Here is a 21,721-nt window from a genome sequence, read left to right as displayed (position 1 = left end):
ATCTTGAAAGAATTTAACAACTGGGATGGGTCCATTCTGTAACTGCCCATATCAAATTTTGAAGCATTGCAAGCTATAGCATGTTTGCATGGGATACGCCTTGTTCTTAGAAACTGTCTCCTAAATCTTCTCTGCACTTCTCCATAGCTTCGTGTCGACCAGTGCTTTTTAACTATGAATGCACACTGAAGTGTGGAATACTATGGAGCCATTCCAATAATTTTACCAAGTCTAAATAACCTATAATGTCCACAGTCGATAGACATTCTGCCACACCATCTACTTAGTAAAAAAAAAAATACAATTTAAATTACCGCCCTGGATGGTGTTTATACACTACACAAACTTCTTATTCAAGTCAATAATATTACTCGCAAGCAATAAATATTGATTATTACAATAATATATATTATGAATGAAGAAATAGGCAAGGAAAATATTAAACATTTCCATGATTTTCAACATATCATCCTCACAAGGTATTTGCAGTAAAATAGAGCTTTGAAAATGGTGCGCTACTGATCCAGCGTTACGATGAAAAGTGTAAAAACACCTACTTTCCTTTAAAATCATGTAACTTCTGAATAGAATGTGCTATCTTTATGATCTAAAATTCTTAGAAAAGATAAAACTACTCTAATTGCAAATTTATAAACAATTATCCCAAACTGGCACAAAAATAGTTTAAAAAATCGGCAAAATGAGAAGTCTTCGGTACCAATCATTTTGATACACCCTGTATTACCGACGTAATTTAAGTCCGGTAATAGTCCGACTGTGTGAACACGACGAGTCGGCAATAGCTCTATGTCCGACGTGTTTATATCCGAGCTATTACCGGTCATAACTAACCGGAAATGGTCAGTGACAAGCTAATGTCTCCTTCTCTTGTCAGTTCATTCCTCTATTGCGTTTGATATTCGCACCTGCATCCATGATGATTTTGTTTTATCTCTCACTGGTCACACTATTTATACTCTGCTTCAAATCAGTTGCGCGAGTGATTTAATTTAACCCGGAAGTGTTCTTCACGCTGAATCACGCAGAAAGGTGAAAGGTCACAGTTATATCCGACAGCCCAAAAGCGCTGTTCAGTGTTCACACGTAATTACTATTACCGATCGTAACGTTTCGATCGGTCTTAACAGCTCTTAACCCTGGTCATCTTCGGATTTAAATTGTCGGATTTAAACCACATTACGTCGGATATAGTTATATCCGACGCTCATTCACACTGCCACTTATACCCGATACTATTACCGACGTAATTTAAGTCCGGTATTAAGTGGTTTAAGTCCGACTGTGTGAACAAGGCTATAATGTTGTTAGATCAGGTTACCAATATTTTCTCATTTAAATAAAGTTCTGTCCTACCACGGGGCGATTCGCATGATAATAGGACAATAAAACATGTAATATGTATGAATGGTTGTTGAATCGATCTAGAGATCTGTCCCTCTGTCATCTTCAGCTATCGTAGAACTGTATTCCTACATGACTGTCATTTCAATTGTTATACCGTTCCGGTTGGTTTGTTGCATACACTCTATAGATGTGACAAATTGTTCCACTAATATGGAAGGCCAGCAGGGACAAAAATGTATCCAAAAAGAGACAACCAAATATGGGAGGCCATTAAAGTCAAATTAGCAAAGCGGCAAAAATACACAAAGGCCTATTGAAAGGAGGGACTGTCCCACCACAGACACACAGAACAACTTGGCACAGCCTATAGGAATGTGCAACAAGATTTTCCACAGGGCTGCAAAGAACCACAAGCCGCGAAAGTTTGATAGCCAACAAGCTTAAGCTATTTAATTAACCCTCGATAGAGAGCAGGGCTTGGAGAATGAGGGAAATTAAAATCACAAACCGCGAAAGACCGCCAACAACCGCCGCTCAATAGGGATGTCAAACTAGATTGCCCCACATGGTTACAAAGAACCACAAACCGCGAATTTTGTATATCCACCTAAATTGCCCCGCGGGGCTACAAAGAAGTATGGTTATCCAACAAGCTTAAGCTATAAATTACCCCCCCCCCCCCCAGAGACTACAGGGCTTGAAAGACCGCCAACAACCGCCGCTTAATAGGGATGTCAAACTATATTGCCCGCAGGGCTACAAATAACCACAAACCGCGAAATATGGATATCCAACCAGTTTAAAAGACAAATTAGCCACCGATAGAGGCCAGGGCCTGAACAAGTAGAGAAATTAAAACCACAAACCGCGAAAGAACGCCAAAAACCGCCGCTCACTAGGGATATCCAACTAGATTGGCCCGCAGGGCTACAAAGAACCACACATCGCGAAATTTGGATATCCAACAAATTAAAACCACAAACTGCGAAAGACAACCCAACAACCGCCGCTCAATCGCGACATCCAGCTATATTGCCCGCAGGGCTTCAAAACCACACACTGTGAAGTATAGTTATCCAACAAGCTTAAACTATAAATTAACCCCCGATAGAGGGTAGGGCATAAATAATGAGGGAATTCAAAACCACAAACCGCGAAAGACCACCAACAACCGCCGCTTAATAGGGAAATCCAACTAGCAGGGCTACAAAGAACTATCAACTGCGAAATTTGGATATCGAACTAGATTGCCCCGCAGGGCTACAAAGAACCACACACCACGAAGTATAGTTATCCAACAAGCTTAAACTATAAATTAACCCCCGATTGATGGTAGGGCATGAAGAATGAGGGAAATTAAAACTACAAACCGCGAAAGACCGCCAACAACCGCCGCTTAATAGGAAATCCAACTAGCAGGGCTACAAAGAACTATCAACTGCGAAATTTGGATATCGAACTAGATTGCCCCGCAGGGCTACAAAGAACCACACACCGCAAAGTATAGTTATCCAACGAGCTTGAACTATAAATTAACCCCCGATAGAGGGTAGGGCATGAAGAATGAGGGAAATTAAAACGACAAACCGCGAAAGACCGCCAACAACCGCCGCTTAATAAGGAAATCCAACTAGACTGCCCCGCAGGGCTACAAAGAAGAATCAACCGCGAAATTTGGATATCCAACTAGATTACCCCGCAGGGCTACAAACACCACAATCATTAAAACATAATTATCTTGCTAAGTCGTGGCACTTAGACGCTTCCGTAGTATAAGCCTTGCTACATAGTTTCAATTTGAAGTAAATCGGACTGACTCTGTGTCTCGCTGGCATCGTCAACATTGGGTATGTGTTGTTCATATTTACATTTTCTTAGTTGCCATGAATAATTAAAGTATATTAAAATGTATATGTATCCTATTAAAATTACAGTCACGCGGTAGCAGTGACCAGCAAGTTTTCAAAATAAACGGCTGATAGCGTTTTATTAAATTATTTACTGTCATAAATCAAGGATAACATAATTTCAAACATCTATTTTTCGTTTTATTCGTTTTATGGAGTACTTCGTAACCCGATGACTTTCCAAGCTTAGATCTGCTTGGCTACATTCATAAAAAGAAAGAAAATCCACCAAAAAAACGTTGACAACGTAAAGAAAGCAGCAAGTTTAAAAAGCCCCCACCTCGGCTCAGTTTTTGAAACTTGGTCCCATTTTGAATATCAACAGCAAATCGGTGTTTTTAACGTTTAAGCAATAGCATCATTGCCAGTAACATGCCTACTTGTTATTCGTTTAATTCAATCATTGGTCATGAACTTAATAATTATTATAAAACAAAACATAATTATATAGGATATTGGTCAAGAACAACATAATAACCTTTCTGATCGTTCCAGAATGCTAACAACTTAATATCGCATCGGCACATTAAAGATACATAACACTTCTGGAAATGTTTTAAGTTGATAATTATGACAAAGATTAAATCAGTATCTTTTACAAATGGGACCAAGTTTCAAAAAGTGAGCCGAGGTGGGGGCTTTTTAAACTTGCTGCTTTCTTTACGTTGTCAACGTTTTTTTGGTGGATTGAACTTATACCAATGAAGTCTAAGAAGATGTGATAAGGGGTAGCATATTCACTTTTACATCAGTGCATGTTTTAAAGTAAATTAGAAGTGTGAAACAAGTGTCTTAAAATCAAAAAGCACAACTTCTAAACGGAAAACAAAGTCAGGAAGAAAATAATGGTAACAATACATCTTTTCTAGTTCCACAATTTGGTTCAGGCGTTTTTATTTATTTTTTAGTTTTTGCCTTAAGTAATATACATAGAGCTGTAACAAATATATTTTCTGGTGGAGAGTGTTTTACTTTTAAGTTATCTTTTATGGGTCATGTCACATTGATGATTACGACCAAAATTGTATTATGGGAATCTCCAATGTAGCTAGTCATTTGTATCCGCATAGCAGTAATATAATATTGTAATCATTAAGGGCTCGGATAGCAACGTTTGCACAGTATTTTTTGTGGGACATGAGAGCACATCTGACATATCGAATTACATTCTGAATACGTTTTTGAAATTCGTGACATGGTACAAATTTTATGGCAAATTAATAAAAATTTATATTTTTAACAGTCCTCGAAGTAAAATTTATAAATCTAATGATCGTGATGATATTTACTTAAAGTGTATGTAGTTGGGATGAAAAGCCGACGATCATTTGAAAACAGGGCTGTAAACTCTCACGCATTGGCCGTGAGTCTCACGCATTGGGTCACTTTCTCACGGTCTCACGCCAAGGTAGTATAATCTCACGCTTAGGTAGTAAATCTCACGCAAAAAGCTGTAAAATGAGTAAAATCTCACGCATCGTCATGAATAATATGTTGCTCCCCCCCCGACATTGTCGAGCGCCGTGGCTCAAATAATCATGGTGCAAAATGAACATTGGAGTCGGCAAATCCCGGTACGCCTCTGTCTCACGCCAAGCAATTCCAAAAAGTTGACAGCGCTGTTTGATAATGTTGACCTTTCGTATTGAAGATATAGATTTTTCCCCTAAAACACCTAACAATTTAGGTCTTCTTGGGAAAAGAATGCGTATCTTCAATACGGAATGTCAAAATTGTCAAATGATCGTTTCAAATTTTACTTCGAGGACTGTTAAATATGAAACATAAAAAAATACATAAATTTTAATAATTTGCCATAAAAAGTTGTTTTATATCACCAATTTTTTTTCAAATCAAAATTATTTGATATCAGAAGGACATTCCTCGTATATAGAATACAATTCGATATGTCTGATGTGCTCTCATGTCCCACAAAAAATACTGTGCAAACGTTGCTATCCGAGCCCTGTTAAGGCAGTGGCGTAGCTGCCGGGGGGGGGGGGGGGGGGGGCAGGGTGGCAAGTACCCCCCTGGCAATGCCTATTTGGGCCCCCCCCCCCCTAGTGCAAGGAAAAAGAGGAAAAGGAGGAGAAAGAGGAAAAAGAGAGGGAGAGGAGGGCTGAGAGATGGGGAATCCATACGATATGCAATACCATACGATTATTATCAATAAGCCTGGCAAAATTGTCTATTTGGGCCCCTGCCCTCTACGCCCCCCAAGTGCAGGAACATTTGGTGGATTTGGGCCCCCGCCCCATACAGGCTTGCCCCCTGGAAAAAATCCCAGCTACGCCGCTGTGTTAAGGGTGTTAAGTTGAAGGACATGACAAATATAAATGAGAAAAAGTTGTTACGGAAATGGCACTTTCAAGGTTAAATAAAATATATTTCATAGCTTTGCACTTTGAAGCATATAAAGTTATTACTTTCACGTTCTTGTCCATCTGTTTTAAGCCCTGCATTTATTTATTGTTAGGGTAACCATGGTAACGGCCCGTTTGTCCGAAGAGTCGTCCTAAAAGTGTTAAAGTTTAGAGTTACTGTAAGGAGAAGGGTTTATAACGACTCTTTTATGATTTTTGAACTAAATGACCTTTCGGACTATCGATCTAAACTATTATTAGCAACTTAGCACTATTCGCGGTAGAAGTGACGTAATAAGATGATTAACTACCATGGCAACTACCATAGATGAATACGATTTTTGAATATATCGCCCTGCACTACAACGTTCACGCGGTACCTATGCATTGAACCATAGATGTCAAAGAACATGGATAAAGACCTGGATCGTGATCACTCGCATCTGTAAGATTAGCATCTTTGAAAACAGCGGTATTGTATCCAATCTATGATTGCAGACATACACAGGTGATGAGTGCAACATGTTTGCAGTGCAGGGCGATATATTCAAAAATTGTATTCATCTATTGCCATGGTAGTTAATCCTCTTGTTACGGCACTTCTACGGCGAATATCGTCGACAGTATAACATAGCGAGGTATTCGACATTTTTGACATTTTCATGAATTTGGGCAATTTTGACATTCTTGTGCCTCATTTCAATGTCTGTTTCACATAACGGCGTATTTGCTGAAAGCTAATGATTTACACGTGTTTTTCATAGTGTCATATCTGGCAGTTCGTAAAAATTGCCGTGTCACATAAATGACGTAGCCTATTTGCCGCCTGCTGGCGACTTATTGGAATTTTTATTTATGTATTGTGCGTAAAAAGAACCGTATTACATAACTATTGATTTTTTCGCATTGAACGGTGTTATTTGCTGCGTATCTCACAGTGTGCAATTCCTGCCGTTTCACATAAGGACGTATTTGTTGTTGTGGTGAATACTAGAATAAAGTGAACCGTTAGTGACCAAAATAGCATTTATATTATATATTTTTATGCCTTCTTTAGACTGGAATGGTTTTCTTTTAATTAGATTGCATATTTTAAGCAGGGCCGTCACGAAGTGGGCGAAAATGTTTATATTTCAGATAATTTTAGCCCAAAGTGAAGGTGAATTTTGCTATGTAGAGAGCCAGTACGCGCAAGCGTGCAACATTGTAATTTTACCATATTTTGGTCCAAAACATGGTGTTTGGGGCTAAAAGGAACATGCACAGGGCAATTTTGGGGCTCTGGGCCCAGGCCCATCTGGTCCAATGGAAAATCCGGCCCTGGCCCCATGGCTAATCTCCGTTGGTGCTGATGTAGGGCGCGGTGCGGAGGGGTGATGGGATGCGCACATTTTTTGTTGATCTTGCACCTCAAGGCTCCTGGCCAACATCATTGTAGCCCACAATATACCGGCCCAACAGGGCCTGTATTACGAACGTGTTGTAGTTGTTATCCCTCTCTCTCGTGTGATGTAAGAGACACATCTCTTATACTCTAGCCCCTCCGAGTGTCCTCTTCCTCCCTCCCTCCCTCCCTCCCTCCCTCTCTCTTTCTCTTCTCTTTTCCTTTCTCTTTCTTCTTTCTCTTCCATTTTTGGGGATCGCCCAGGGGCGTCGCTAGACCAATATGATTCGGAGAGTGTACAGCATATTTTGCTGACGGAAATATTTTGTGAATTGTAGACCCAAATTTACAATAGGTCTATTACGTAACAACAGCACAATTTCGTAACACATTAATCTTTTATATGACTCTTGCAATTTGCCGACAATCACATAGCTTTGACTACATTTGCCGACAATCATATGGTTTTGACGACAACAATAAATTTTTGCCGACAAAAATTGTGTATTGGGGGTGTGACACCCCCATACCCCCTCTAGCGACGGCCCTGGGATCGCCAGGGGTTAACTAGTAACAAACGCAGGGCGCATGCGCGAGCCGGGAAGTTAAAGCTTGCTGTAGACTCGGTCCCTACACATGTACACACATACTCACCGTATATGACACGTTTGCAACGCCCGACTCAGGTGTCAATTTGTGGATTAAATTAAATAAAATTAAATATCTTTTTTTCTATATGTCCGTTTCTCCGATTCCCGGGGAATTGACTTGAAAACACTATGAGGATTACTTAGTTAATTTTTGAGGACAAAAATCATGAAATTGGTGGTGTACGGGAATTATGTTATGGCCAATTTTTTTTGACCGAAAATTCGACCCTTTCTCGCTTATCTGATGAATTTTTAACTTCTTTTTACATATGTGCTAGATATGACTTTGGTGTTTATATTCTCTGAAGTAATTGTTGTAAGTTTGCTTAGTTTTATAAAAAGAAGTGATATTCTGCATGGAGTTGTTTTGATATTCGGCTTTGTTTACGTTTCAAAACCAAAACTGAATTTCCCGGCTCGCGCATGCGCCGTGCGTTTGTTACTAGTTAAGCCAGGGGTGTCGCACCTCCCTCCACGGCGACGGTCCTGGCAGGGCCGTCGCTAGACCAATTTCTCAGGGGGGGTGTCAAGAAATAAATTTTGCTGGTATATGGCCAGATTTACCTTTTGATGGCCCCTGGGCACGGCAACATGATTGCCACCTCTGGCTCTTCGGATAGAAGACACCCCTCTCCCCACAATAATTGTAACCCAACTTTTTTCCAAGCTGTCCCCAGAATTCTTTTCCCAGGAAAAGCACACGAAAATTTGATAAAGTGCGCGCGTAGCTAAAATTCAAAGAGAGATGTATCGAGTCACCGAGCCAGGGGCAAAATTTCCAAATCGTCCATCCCACTGATCTGCTACTAAAAGTACGTTATCTGGACAAATGCGCTGGAAGCGCGCGAAAAAAATGCAATTTCAATGCTAAAATGAACAAAATTGACAATATGTGCCCTAAAATCGTGCCAAAGTAAGATGCATATAGGGCTTTTACAACGTTCTGTTAATTAGTCCCAGTATACAAGTTTTATGCTTTTTCCAAGCATCAGAGGAGCTGCCCTAGCACTCATATTATTCATGATTTACATTATAGAAAAGATGGAACTCTCATTTTTTTTTTTTTTTTTCAAGTTCAAGATGAAAAAAAAAATTACAATGGCACGTCTCGCAGGTCTACTCACAGAATGGTTATGAGAGATTTTGTCACAATATTCTGTCGACTGAGCAGTGGGAGGGGACTGACTTGTAACCCTGCCCTACGGCTAATCTCAATTGGTGCTGTTGAACGTGGCGTAGATTTCTTTTTGACATGAGGGGGAAGGGGTTGGAAAAATTTCTTGGGGCGATTGTATTATAGAATACCGTATTGTATGATATTTTGTGTCGTATGTAGTGAAAGGATGCTATGATTTACATTAATTGTTTTTCATTGGAAATTAAGAAGGTACTTTTAAATAGTCATGCTGTCACAATTGAATGGGAAAAGTTTTGCCTAGTTTCTGACGTAAATTTAGCAAATAAATGAACGAGTACATGCAGCATCAAAATGATGCATACCAATCAATTTTACATGATGCAACAAGCTTGATATACTCGAGCATGACGAAAAATGGCCCAACTGGGTTTTTTTTTTTTTTTTTCAGTTAATTGGGCCAAATTTTTGAACTCAAGTATTTGAAGAAACACACTAAATGGTTCTGATAGCTTAGACATTACTTATCTTAGGAAATAACATTGCACATTAAACAAAAATGTGATTGTGGTTTTTTTTGTCACAACCAGTATACGAGTACTAATAATGTTCTCTTTTACTGTGAATACAGTAAACATGTACCTCGCGGTAGGTACATGTACAACAGACCTCCCATAGCATTTCGTTACAGTGAAGTAATATACAAGATTTATGTACATACTGTTTAAGGCTTGGCATGCTTGGGTAAGCAAATTTTGGCACCAAAACCTTTAGGCCTAGACACTGACAAGAGCTCTTGACACTGACGGTGTGTGCCAAACAACCTGCATGGTGTATTAGCATTTAATATGGAAGGAATGGTATCAGGATCTGGTGAACAAATTCTGCCAAAGTAACAATATAGCACTATAAAACATTAAAACTTTGAGGTAAGTAGTTTCGCAAAATTTGCAAAAGGGTATCAAAAGTATTAAGGGAGAAAGAGAGGTAAAGAGAATAGGCAGGAAGCTGCAGGAGAGAAGAGAGAGGAGAGAGGAAAGAAAAAATTATATCAACTTGCTTTGTGTAAAATTAATTCTTTTGCATGAAGATCAACCTAACATTAAAGCCATTACAGTGTTGGCGGAAGCATACATAGTTAGGTGGACGAGTATTTGCGTGCAAAACACGCGAAAAAGTTTCAGGGTATCTTAGCCCAAAATGAAGGTGAATTTTGCTATTTGACGGGAAATGTTTTGTACATAAAATTAAGTGCCGTCATCAGTTTTTCACCTCTAGGTCTATAGGACGTGTAAAAGTTATGTTTCAATAAGAGGAAACTTTTTTTCCCTGACGACCCCATGTCGCATAGAAATGTTGTTTTTTGCCCCCGAAAGGCTATTAGTCATTGTGCGCCGTTATTCGTGATTCCTATTTTTTTTCGATGGAGGCACCAGCCGAAATGCCCGCATTCCAGAATGTAATGAACAAAACTCTGCACATCCACGGGGAGATGATGTGTTTTACGACACTCGAAAGACGGAAGTACCCCCGGAATAGTGCATGATGAAAAAAAAAAAAAAAGGGTCTATATACAGATTTAGATTTAGATAGTCATATTTGAGAATAAAACTACCCCACGCAACACATATTTCACATTTCAAAATACTGCATGACATTTCTATTTAATGTGTATTGTTTTGTTTTCTATCTTACATTGAGGCCTATTATTAAATCAGTTTGAGTTGTATAAGTATAAACATGAAAAATCGGACCACATCCCTTAAAGAATGACAACCATTTTAATACAGGGCTGTCAACTCTCATACATTCGGCGTGCGTCGCAAGCACGTTCACGCATTTGCACACCTTCACGCTCTCGAACCAAGGGAGCAAAATCTCACATATTGACAAAAAATAATCAGAGAAACAGCTTTGTTCCTACCCCAGCCACCCTCTCCCACCCCACTTTTTTTAGATTCTCGAGCGCCCTGGCGACAAAAATCAGGGATCAACAATATTGACAATTTTAGTCGGCAAACAATATATCCGTCCTGGTACGCCCCTGTTCGACAATATCTCATGCCAAGCAATTCCGAAAAGTTGACAGTCCTGTTTTATACATCAAGTGGTCGGCCCTAATTTGGTAAAACGACCTAACTCGATATAGACTTTTATGCCTAATTAGGACTGTACTGGAAAAATTTTAAAAGCCTTCATGCCATTTCTTTTTCCAAGTGTCCAGCTTATTATTGTGTTCCTAAAGTTTGAGGTTTTCACCAAAGCAGGTCTAAATTTTTTTCAGCAGAGCCTTAATTAGGTAAAACTTCTATCTTCGAGTAAGGTTGTTTGACCAAATTAGGGCCGTGGTGCATTGCCTCATTTGCCTGTTATACATAAAAAGCAGTGTTGGCAAAAGGTATACTTGTCGTACGCCATGAGATCGAGAACATCACATGGTTGCTTTGTTTTCCGATCTCTTTCCCACTTTACCAGCCAAACTTTGCAGATGAATATCAGGCTGGGTGTCAGGCCAATCTGATGTCTAATTATATTATTATCATGATCATAGCTTGTTAAGCTTTTGATAGAAGTTGAGAATCCCATGCTTATTAAGTCATATGTTGGCTGATGAATTTACAGATATATTCGAGGACAGCTACCACCAACAATGGCAACATTGGAAGAAGCCAAACCAGGATTGGATATATATTCAATATCTCAAGAAATGTGATGATTTTACTACCCCTGAAATGTATAAAGCCCTCAAGACCATAAAGGTATCTGCATGGCAAAACACAAGTGACCGTAGTGAAACACATACGAGAGTGTCATATTTGGTAAGGCATGGTTATGGTCAGCTGTTTAATAGAATGTGGAGAGGATTGTGTTGCTTCCTAGAAAGAGAAAAATGGGAAGAAGATGGATTTGCAAATTTGGAGCTCATGTTGGGCACCTACTTCAATTTTACGGATTATTGCCCTGAGCTTGCTGCTGATATAGGTAAATTTGGAAGCATCACTTTGCTATTTGTAGGCTTAGGAAAGCTGGAGAAATACTTGGAACAAAAGAAACAATATGAAACTATACATGAATTACTACAAGGCATGCTCTTTCTTCTTGACAATTCAATATCTCTGTGCAACAGCAACCGCAAAATTTACCGAGATGCAGGAGCAGTTTCCATCTTCAAAAGATACTTGAAATCCCAGAATGACATGGTCAAAGTTGTCTCTCTGACTATCTTGGCATATGTAGTTGATGAAGCAGAAAGTGCTATCCTTGCAACATAAGATGGAGGAGTAGCTATTCTTGTGCAGTGGCTGTATGGAGCAGTCAACTCCAGCGATCATACTGCAACAATAGGCAGTATTGAGCACGTGCTGGTGAGCTTCTTGATTGCTTAAATCATTTGGCGATAAATGACAATAACAAACTTGAGATTGAGAAGAAAGGTGGTATTCCTAACATAGTGCGCATGTTACAAGATGATTTTGATGAAGAGGAACAGTGTGTGGCTGCCGAATCTGTGTGTGGAACCTGGCATTTGTGGAATCCATCAGGACATCTCCTCAACTGCAAAAGGCAGTTCCATGTGAGTATTATAAACAATCTGGGAACAGTAGAGATCAGTGAGATGTATCATGTGTGAGGTTGGCAATCATATATAAATATTATGTGAGAAATAGAGAAATATGTTGTTTATAATTTTGTGGAGTAAGAAATGAGCCCTTTGTTGTTTCAAAAGAAAATACACTAATTTTCTCAACAAATAGTTCCAAAAGGGTTCATTATTTGTTCTCTAGAACACTTGATGGTTCTTAAAAGTAACCATAAATGGATCTTTGGTAACCATGCAAAACTATTCTCTAAAGAGGCTGTAGAATCTGTAATGGTTCTCTTCTTAAGGGTTCACGTGTAAGGGTTCTCCCAGTAGGACACTTTAGAACCACTTTGGAACCTTTTCTAGTGCAGGGACCATATTCCTGCAACTCTGATTGTAACAAAGGGTGTTGACAAGTGACTCATTTTGCTTACTTAATATTACATTTGCCAGTACGTATATTTTAATTCTGCGGATAAGAAAGATCAAAATATTCTGAGAATGTAACATGTATGATATAAATTTATTGATAATTTTAGTGTTGGATAAACTGAGAAAATCAACAAACAGAAATCTGAGAAAGACCAGTGGCATTGCTTATTGGAAAATCAACGACAACCGACCTGAAGACTTGCCGTCAAGCACTCCACAAGAGTCTCCGCCATCATATGAAGCATCCATCAAGGAACCAAAGAGAGCTGCAGCAAACACAGCCAAAGTCATGATCAGTTATCAGTGGGATTTCCAAGACATTGCTTTAAAGATCAGGGATGACTTAGTCAACCATGGCTACCGAGTCTGGATGGACGTCACTCACTTGAGTAAGACTACTTTCTTCATGTTCGAAAAAGAAAAAACAATGATTGAATTCATCATTATGCTATATGGTTGTAGCATGATGTACATCAAGTAAACAGATTTGGATTGTGCTTGCAGTGGCTTAGGAAGATTTTCAACATAAGGTTGCTGATAAAATGTACATTTTTGTTGATGGCCCATTGTAGGGGGTGCTGGAGAAAATTCAGCAAAAAATACGTGTAAAACACCCCAGCCGCCCCCCTCAAGGCCCCATTCCTAAGCCTATGGTTTGGATTGTACAGTACTTGTTTTCTGCCAGGTCCCACATGGTGTATCATTTTGGTATATTTTGTCTTCGTGTTTTTTGTTGTTGTTTTTATTTTGTGAAGAAGGCGGTAGCAGGAATCAACTCAGGACTCTTGTCATCTTACCACTAAACCAGCAATGGATGAGAGCTGCCAGAGAACTTGGAATAAATTGATATCTATATCGGGCAGTAAATAACTATATCTTCTGAGGTGATATTTGTTTGAAAAAGTTATAAAATCATCACCAGTCATTTTGTTGATATGGCAAACAGTTTAACCATGTTAACTTGTTGCTTTTGTATCGTTTTGGATTATGATTAATTATACTATTTTGTATTTTCTGATATCTAGGAGACGATATTCTAAATTCAATGGCTGAAGCTGTAGAGAAGTCAGAGATAGTCCTCATCTTTATGTCAGAAGCTTACAAGAATAGTCAAAGCTGCAGAACAGGTAAATAATAATGCAAAATATATTTTGAATAACAGAATAAAACCTGTAATAAACTGCTTAGTTGTAAATGTGATATTTGACAAAATGCTCTTATATTTTTAGTCGTGTAGTCCCATACCCTGGGACACGTCGTAAGAAAAGCAGGGCGTCGAGTATTATAATACGACGACGACCCCCAAATGTACATGTATGTTTCTTTTTTTGACCCCTGTGACCGTGCTCTTTCCTGTCTAAACTGTCTAAGTGTATTGACAACATAAAATGTTGGATGACCAACAATAAACTTAACTAAATGAACAGAAATCTAAATTCTATCACTAACAGAGCTTAAATTCAAGATTCGAAATGCGAATTTGCTGTTCATCCGTTGCAAAATCCTAAAAAAATTGCCATTGTGAATGATGGTTTTATCAAAAGTGATCTGGTCACTGGTTCTCCCGAGGTGTGGTGATATAAGCAATACATGAACTGGTTCGTGGTGTTAGTGTACCTCCCTAATCTATATGGTCTCCTGAATTTTCCTGTGAACTGGCATCCTTGGCAACAATGTTGGCTTCTCTCCCAGTCTATGAAATTGTTCTCTATGGTAGTATGGTCTGCTCTTGTGATTGCTGAGTTTCTGAGCTCTGTAGTGAATTTCTTCCAACTTGCAGGGTGTACTTTTATGTGGCTACCTTCTCATCTTTCTGGTGTTCTATTCATTGAGCCTTGTACCAAAACACTATCGCAAATCACATTACATTGATTTGTCATGGTTAAAGTAATAATTCTTTAATGCTGCATGTATAAATCATTGTATGAATTTTTGCAGAAGCAGAGTATGCATACAAGAAGAAGAAGGTCATCATTCCACTTCTCGTAGAACAAGGCTATGATCCAGATGGATGGCTGGGTGCTCTACAGGGAACCAAACTCTACTACAAGTTCTTTACTGACGATCTCAGGAAAACAGACACTAGCTAGGCAATAATTAAACGCTTTAGAAAGACATTTAATTGACGTTGTACAAAACGTTCGGAAAACGTTCTGGAAATAACGTATTATAAACGTGGCAAAATAACGTAAAAATCGTTTTAAAAACGTTTTCTGAACGTCATGGTAAAACGAACAATATTTTAACCAAGTCAAAACGTTTTTAAAACGTTTTTTAAAACGTTTTGGAAGACGAAGACGTAAAAGACCAAACTAGAACCTAGAGAAAACGTTTTCTAAACGTTTTGTGTTTGCTAAGGATGGCATTACTTTTGACAGCTTTGGGAGAACAAGCTAGAGCACGTGATGATTATGATGGTACGTTCACAGTAATAGGTTAAGTAATACAACACTGGTTCTTGGGTTGTTATACTGTATGGATGAGTACCTTTATTGTCTCATTGTAGCCTAAATTTGCCTATAATGTTCGGACATTTGGTTGAAACTGCCAATTTTGACATGATTTTGGGGCTTCAGATATACCGATGTCCAGTATTTTAATTCTCCGAGGCACCTGCCAAACTTGGAGTGCCCCTGCCTAAACCAACCAGTATTTCTTATGCTTAATATAATTCCAATCTAGGTCCAATTAGAGCTACACAAGCAACTAAGGTCCACACTGCACCCTCACCAAAATCCAAGTCACCTGCTAGCAACTGGACTGACAAGAATGTCCAAGACTGGCTTAAGAAGGAGAAACTGGATGATCTGTGTGATAAACTTGACGGCCTTGATGGCAGCCACCTAGAAGAAATGTACCTGGAATACAGCAGCGACGCAAACAAATTCAAAGACGAGATAAGATCAGATTATCAAATGAATGGCAAGGTGGGTCCCAAGTTTACAGTTGCCCTCAAAACATTGTTTCAGAAATAATTTCAGCCTTTACTTAAAGGCTTAATGTACGATTTCCTTCAAATTTTAAATTTGTCATTATATACTCAAAATGCTGAAATAATACTAGTAATAATGATCGGGAATGGTTTCTGTCCATTTTGAGCTGAAATAACGAGGTAACGAGAAAGAAACACTGCTTGTTATTTTGACCGTTTAACACGCAGTACTATGGGCGGACATAAAGTCATAATTTCTTGAATTATGACTTATGACCTAAACACAACAAATTTGGCTGATTCCATTTAGGTGCAAGTTGTGACAGGTGTAAACATTACAAATATGCCAAAAAATCAGGTTTGAAAAAAATTTACCAAATACATATTATAAGATCGTACATTATGACTTTAAGAAAACTGACATTCAGCTTGAATAAGGTTGTATTCCCATTCGATTTTCATTATCTAAATCAATATAATATTGAAAATAAGACATTAAGAAATTTCAATTTAGATTTTCCTAATCAAGGCTACTTTAATGAAGAGATGAGTAAATTAATGGTCAAAAATTTGGTAAAATTACTATAATTTGGATTAGAGTTTATTTTATTTACTTTTTTTTTGGTGAACTTTGGTGAAAATTAAAGCATGTTAATTTCCAATTACGACCACGTCTTCAATGTTAAGATATAAATTCAAAATTAAGAAACATGTATTTGTTTTCCACTTCTGACCTCTTCATGCTTCAAAACCTTTTTGAAACATGAATAGTAATATACGAGTGAATATTCATACGTAGTGCAGTGGTAGATAAAATGATTAAAGAGTTTAACTTCAACACTACACTATTTTTCGCTCACCTGGAACGTTTTCACTAGCTCGACTAGCGTCTTCAGCAGATGGTGATGCTGTGATGATATCTTGTATACAATCGGGATATCTCTCAATGATGGCGTCATATGATTGACAGGATGACGTAATGAATAGTAATGCGGTGGATAAAAATCCCAAATAACACCTATTTCAGCTTTTAAACTTCACTTATATGAGAAAAATATGCAATTATTTGTTTAAAATAAATCCTACATATTGACCCTAGCAGTTAAAAGTGTCTGTGAACCAACAATCAGTAACTATCCTTGCCCTAATTGTGATATGTTGCATAAGTTATTTTTGTTGATAATGAGGTAATTTTTCACGTGTCACGTGGTTTATTTAAAACAAACTCATAGTGACCATAAAAACGAATAAAACATTCGTCTCTCAACACGCGATATTCAAAATTCCCTGGCGCCGAAATTGTCGAGTGCAATGACGTCCCAGTAATGCAATGAAGGCTGACGACAATTGAGCACATTGCACGTCATTGCACTTAGACAATTTCGGCGCGGGAATTTTGAATATCGTATGTTGAGAGCCGACTATTTTTATTCGTTTTATGGTCAATATGAGTTTGTTTTAATAAAACCATGTGATTCGTACTGATAATTATTTTTTATGATATATAAGGCATAATGTTATGATTGCCGGAGACTCCTTTAAAGGAACATAAATATAGAGGAATACATAACACCCATGCTTAAAACATACACATTTCCTCCAAGATATTTTGTATTTTTCTGATTTTTCTTTGCTGTCAAGAGGTGTATTTAGTGTAGAGTAAGATTTATGATATTATTTTAATATACTATATTAATATGTTATAAGTGAACAGAGACTATACGTATTATGAATTATGTCTAAAAGGTAAGACCAAAAACAAGTGTGTCTCAGATATGTTTTGTCCATTTAAAACTTTAGATTTCACACCACCTAATACAGGGTGTCCCAGAATGATTTGTACCGTGTATGCAAAAATAACTAAAAATAGAAGACGGGCAGTGGATCTATTTTTGATACAAGCATTATAATGTTGGACATATCTCCTACTTATTCTGTTAATTTCAGCACGCTACCTTTATTTGTTTGGTGTGACATGCAATAATGTAAAATCGATGAAAAACGACTCGCATACCTTTGAAAAATGGCACGATACGAGTAAATGAAGAACGTGGGATGTCTGGCACAGCATTTCGACGACAACTACTGTTGGGGTTACCTTAAAGCTTGCCGGACAGCTGCAATGTTCGCTCTAGTTCTTACAGTCTTACGAGCACCTGAAGCTTCACTCTGCCGATTCCTGACAGTTCCGTGCTCGTCAAACTTCTTTACGTTATAAACTACCGTCTAATGAATCTTCTTTGCGTATCAACATAGCTGCCGGTTTGCCAGTAAGTTTTGAAAGAAATCCACGCTGCTGTACAGTAAATTGAGGAGCCGTCTTTTTCTGTACCACAACCGGTTCGATCTCTGCAAGCATTTCAAATGACATGGACCTCACACCACAATAACTATATTTAAAACTACCGCCAAAGAGAGAATGGGATTAGGCCACAAATCCTTAATTCCATATAATGATTGCTTCGTAACGTCATAAATAATAGATAGATATCGGCTATTTAGTGGAAATATGAACAGGGCACAGCTAAAATACCTGCATAACTTTTTACAAATAACTTTGTGCTGAACGGTTAGTAATAAAAAAAAAAAAAAAAATAGCTTGCGTTGTCAAAACTTAAATTTCACCATTTTTACGCAATCTTCCATAACTTCTACTAGAAACGCCCAATTTTAAAAATCTAAAAAATCTGAGAAAGCTAAATATATGTAGAACTTAAAATGCAAAACAATATGACCATTCAACATGCCCTTCTATACCTAAACAATTCCATCTTTCCCGGTATAGATCATTCTGGGACACCCTGTAGTATTATATGGTTGCGCGCCCTGAATGCATTTCTCAAAAAAACCTGATAGACTAAAGTAATATTAAAATGAGCAGAAATTTGCATAGCTTTGGCTAAATTTGGGTTGGTCATGATTAGTAATATCAAATCCTGCAAGTGTACCACAGATGGGAGAGATCAAGTATTTTTAGGTAGATTTTTGTCTCTTTATGTCACTTTAGACTATTATGTTATGATATATGAGATTGTATTAATCAAATTAAATGGTAAATTGTATGTTACTTTAGGGCAAGTGTGCATATTATAATAATTTGTATCTATCCGTAAATGTAAATAAGTGTGAGTTGATTGCCAACAAATTGGCAACTGTTTTATATCTGACAAGTACAATTTATAGCAGTAATATTGATATCTTAAACCAACTAATTCAATTGTCAGCCCAGACGGCAAAGGCTGAAGTAAAAAGTAGAAATTCATAGAAACACTGGAAACACTGCCTTTAGTTGGGGAGTGGACTGCAGAACCACCTTTATAGGTCTGTCACACTACACCGAATAGGTCTTCCGTACAAGAAACGGATGGTATTTTAGTAAATCCGTTGTTGTTCGTCAGTGATCGTTTTATGTTCTTTTTATGTCCTGCTATCATCCGCCAAATGCGTTTCGTGTTAGGTGATGTTCGTTAAGTCCGTCGGCAAGTTTTGTGCATGCACAAAACTTGACACGGCTGTCACCGAGATACACATGTTCGGTATTTATCCGATGTGTGTTCGTATGGTGCCGCATATTGCCGGAGTTTGTTCGCTCTACTTTCGTTCATGTTCGTTCTTTGTTCGTTGCACTCGGCGCGTGTTCGTTGCAAATACGTTCCTGTGAGGCCTTCACCACCGGATAGCATATTTTTGCATTCGGTGATGTACGTTGACCCAGACCGTGTTAGTGTCACACTACACCGGATTGGTCTTCCGTATAAGAAACGGATGGTATTTTAGCAAATCCGTTAGTGTTCGTCAATGTTCGTTTTATGTTCTTCATATGTCCTGCTATTATCCGCCAAATGCGTTTCGTGTTAGGTGAAGTTTGTTTAGTCCGTCGATTAATACGTTTCAAGTTTTGTGCATGCACAAAACTTGAAACGGAGTGTGCTCGAATACACATGTTCGGAAGTTGTCCGATGTGTGTTCGTACTGTTCTGTATATATACCCTGGGTTTGTTCGTTATTCTTTCGTTTATATACCGCAGGTGTTTGCAAGGTTTCGCAGGCGCTTGTGCCGGATGTAGGCCTATGGCGAACATGTGCATCGATCATGGGGGGGCTTTCTGAAGGGTGTGTGACGCAATATCATATTTCCCCCAATGCTTTAGTGACTGCCAAGTAGAAAAAAAGGGGAAAGGAGAGAAAAAAGAAAAGAAAGTGAGAAAAATTGAAGAGAGAAGAAAAGAGAAAAAGTTAAATTGCACGTAATGTAGTAGGCCTAGGCATGTAAGTTGTATTGAGGGAGGGCACTTTCTGAAGGGTAGAGGACGCGCTATCAAATTCCTACCAGTTTTAGTGATTGACAAGAAAGAAAAAAGAAGAGAAAACATGGAAAAGGTTAAATTGTACGTTATTGAGTAGGCCCAGGATAGTATACACCAGGCACAAAAAGAAACTCGTCAGTTATATTCATCCTTGCTGTTCAATAACTTGATAATTTTGGATTATTCTGAAATATACATTTTGTTAATTGGACTTTTCTTTCGCATTTGACACCCCGTTCGTGAACATTGAGCAAGAATTGACCAAGATATGCGCCTCCAAACTCTCAAACCCCAAAATGAAAAGTTGCAATTTTAACGATTCAATTGTGCCTGTTACACTGTGTGCTTTATTGATTGGCCCGTGGTGCTTGTGTGCAATACAACGATGCGTTCCCATTGAAAATCGTTGAAAATGCAACTTTTGATTTTGGGGTTTGAGGCTTTGAAGGCGCATATCTTGGTCAATTCTTGTTCGTTTTTCACGAACAGGGTGTCAAATGAGAAAGCAAAGTCCAATTAACAAAATGTATATTCAGAATAATCCAAAATTATCAAGTTATTGAACAGCAAGGATGAATATAACTGACGAGTTTCTTTTTGTGCCTGGTGTATAGTAAGCCTCAAGTATAGGCCTGTGATTATTATAGGCAGTGCTTTAATGTGGTTCCTTGGCCCAAAAGCCAGTGAAAATTACTGCCGGCCCGTCGATATGTAGGGCCCGTGATATTTTGTCACCAAAGTCAGTATTGAAGACGGACTTAGGTCTATTACTGACTTTCCATGCATGCTTTACCTGAAGTCTTATATCTAAGTGTCAGTGGATCAGTGTAACATTTTAAATTTTGCAAATTCAGTTCGGGCCTTCTTTGTTTTTTGTTTAAGGCAATAATAGTGTAAAAATGATGCACCAAAACAATTTTCCAAATTTTCCATTTTTAAAACTAAATTTTTACACAATAGGCCTAGGCCTAATAATGTAAATAGGCCCTACAGTCCCCATGCAAATGGCTTCAATTGGACCTTCATTTTGAAAAATGGACAAGTCTTCCTTTTTGCTTCTGCTATGGACATCCACGTGTTATTTTTAAAACTTCAATTAGGCTTTCGTTTCACCAATTTGCGGCTGTTTCAAACTAAAATAGTACCCAATAATAGTGCTAAAATTGATCCAAAAATGACAAATGGCTTCAATTGGGCCTTCATTGTCCAAAGGTTTCTCACCTCTATTGCCCCCGGACGCTGATTGTCCTGATATATCAGATTTGTAGCCCTTTTGTACTTATTAGCCAATATTTGACCATTTTCGTCAAAGTTTTCCCCCTTAAAAGTTGTCTTTCCCCACTTTGTTCACCCTCTGAAAAGTGCTTGCTACGTCACTGCCTCTAAGGGGTCAAAAACCCTCTCCTCCCCACTTTTCTGATAGGGTGGACGTCCCTGTTGGTGCCACATGCCACGGATTCGCCGGTCATTTGTCGGACGTTGAACGATTGAATATAAAACGCCTGCAGGATTATTAGCGGCCACAACGCATAGAGAGACGAATGGGAATCGGACCCCCAAATCCGGACATTTGTCGGACGTTGACCCCCAAATCCGGTCATTTGTCGGACGTTGAACGATCGAATATAAGACGCCTGCAGGATTATTAGCGGCCACAACGCAT

The 21,721-nt window shown here is 38.4% G+C and overlaps 1 protein-coding gene across 3 annotated transcripts; it reads left to right on the top strand.

Moving 5' to 3' along the window:
- Positions 1-9,585: 9,585 nt before the first annotated feature.
- LOC140171441 (uncharacterized) lies at positions 9,586-16,306 on the top strand. Of its 3 annotated transcripts, XM_072194702.1 has the most exons (6): positions 9,586-9,733; positions 11,427-12,378; positions 12,927-13,208; positions 13,845-13,946; positions 14,758-15,236; positions 15,502-16,306. In XM_072194702.1, exons 5-6 carry the CDS (start codon positions 15,179-15,181, stop codon positions 15,792-15,794), a joined length of 351 nt encoding a protein of 116 aa, XP_072050803.1. In that variant the 5' UTR covers positions 9,586-9,733; positions 11,427-12,378; positions 12,927-13,208; positions 13,845-13,946; positions 14,758-15,178; the 3' UTR covers positions 15,795-16,306. The 3 variants fall into 3 exon arrangements, with proteins under 3 accessions (XP_072050803.1, XP_072050802.1, XP_072050804.1); XM_072194701.1 differs by having other exon boundaries at positions 14,758-15,590; XM_072194703.1 differs by lacking the exons at positions 11,427-12,378; positions 12,927-13,208.
- Positions 16,307-21,721: the final 5,415 nt, after the last annotated feature.

The sequence above is a fragment of the Amphiura filiformis genome, chromosome 15, assembly GCF_039555335.1.
Source record: "Amphiura filiformis chromosome 15, Afil_fr2py, whole genome shotgun sequence".
In the NCBI taxonomy this organism is placed as follows: domain Eukaryota; kingdom Metazoa; phylum Echinodermata; class Ophiuroidea; order Amphilepidida; family Amphiuridae; genus Amphiura; species Amphiura filiformis.
The sequence above is the reverse complement of the archived record's forward strand: the minus strand, read 5'-3'. Positions and strand labels throughout refer to the sequence as shown.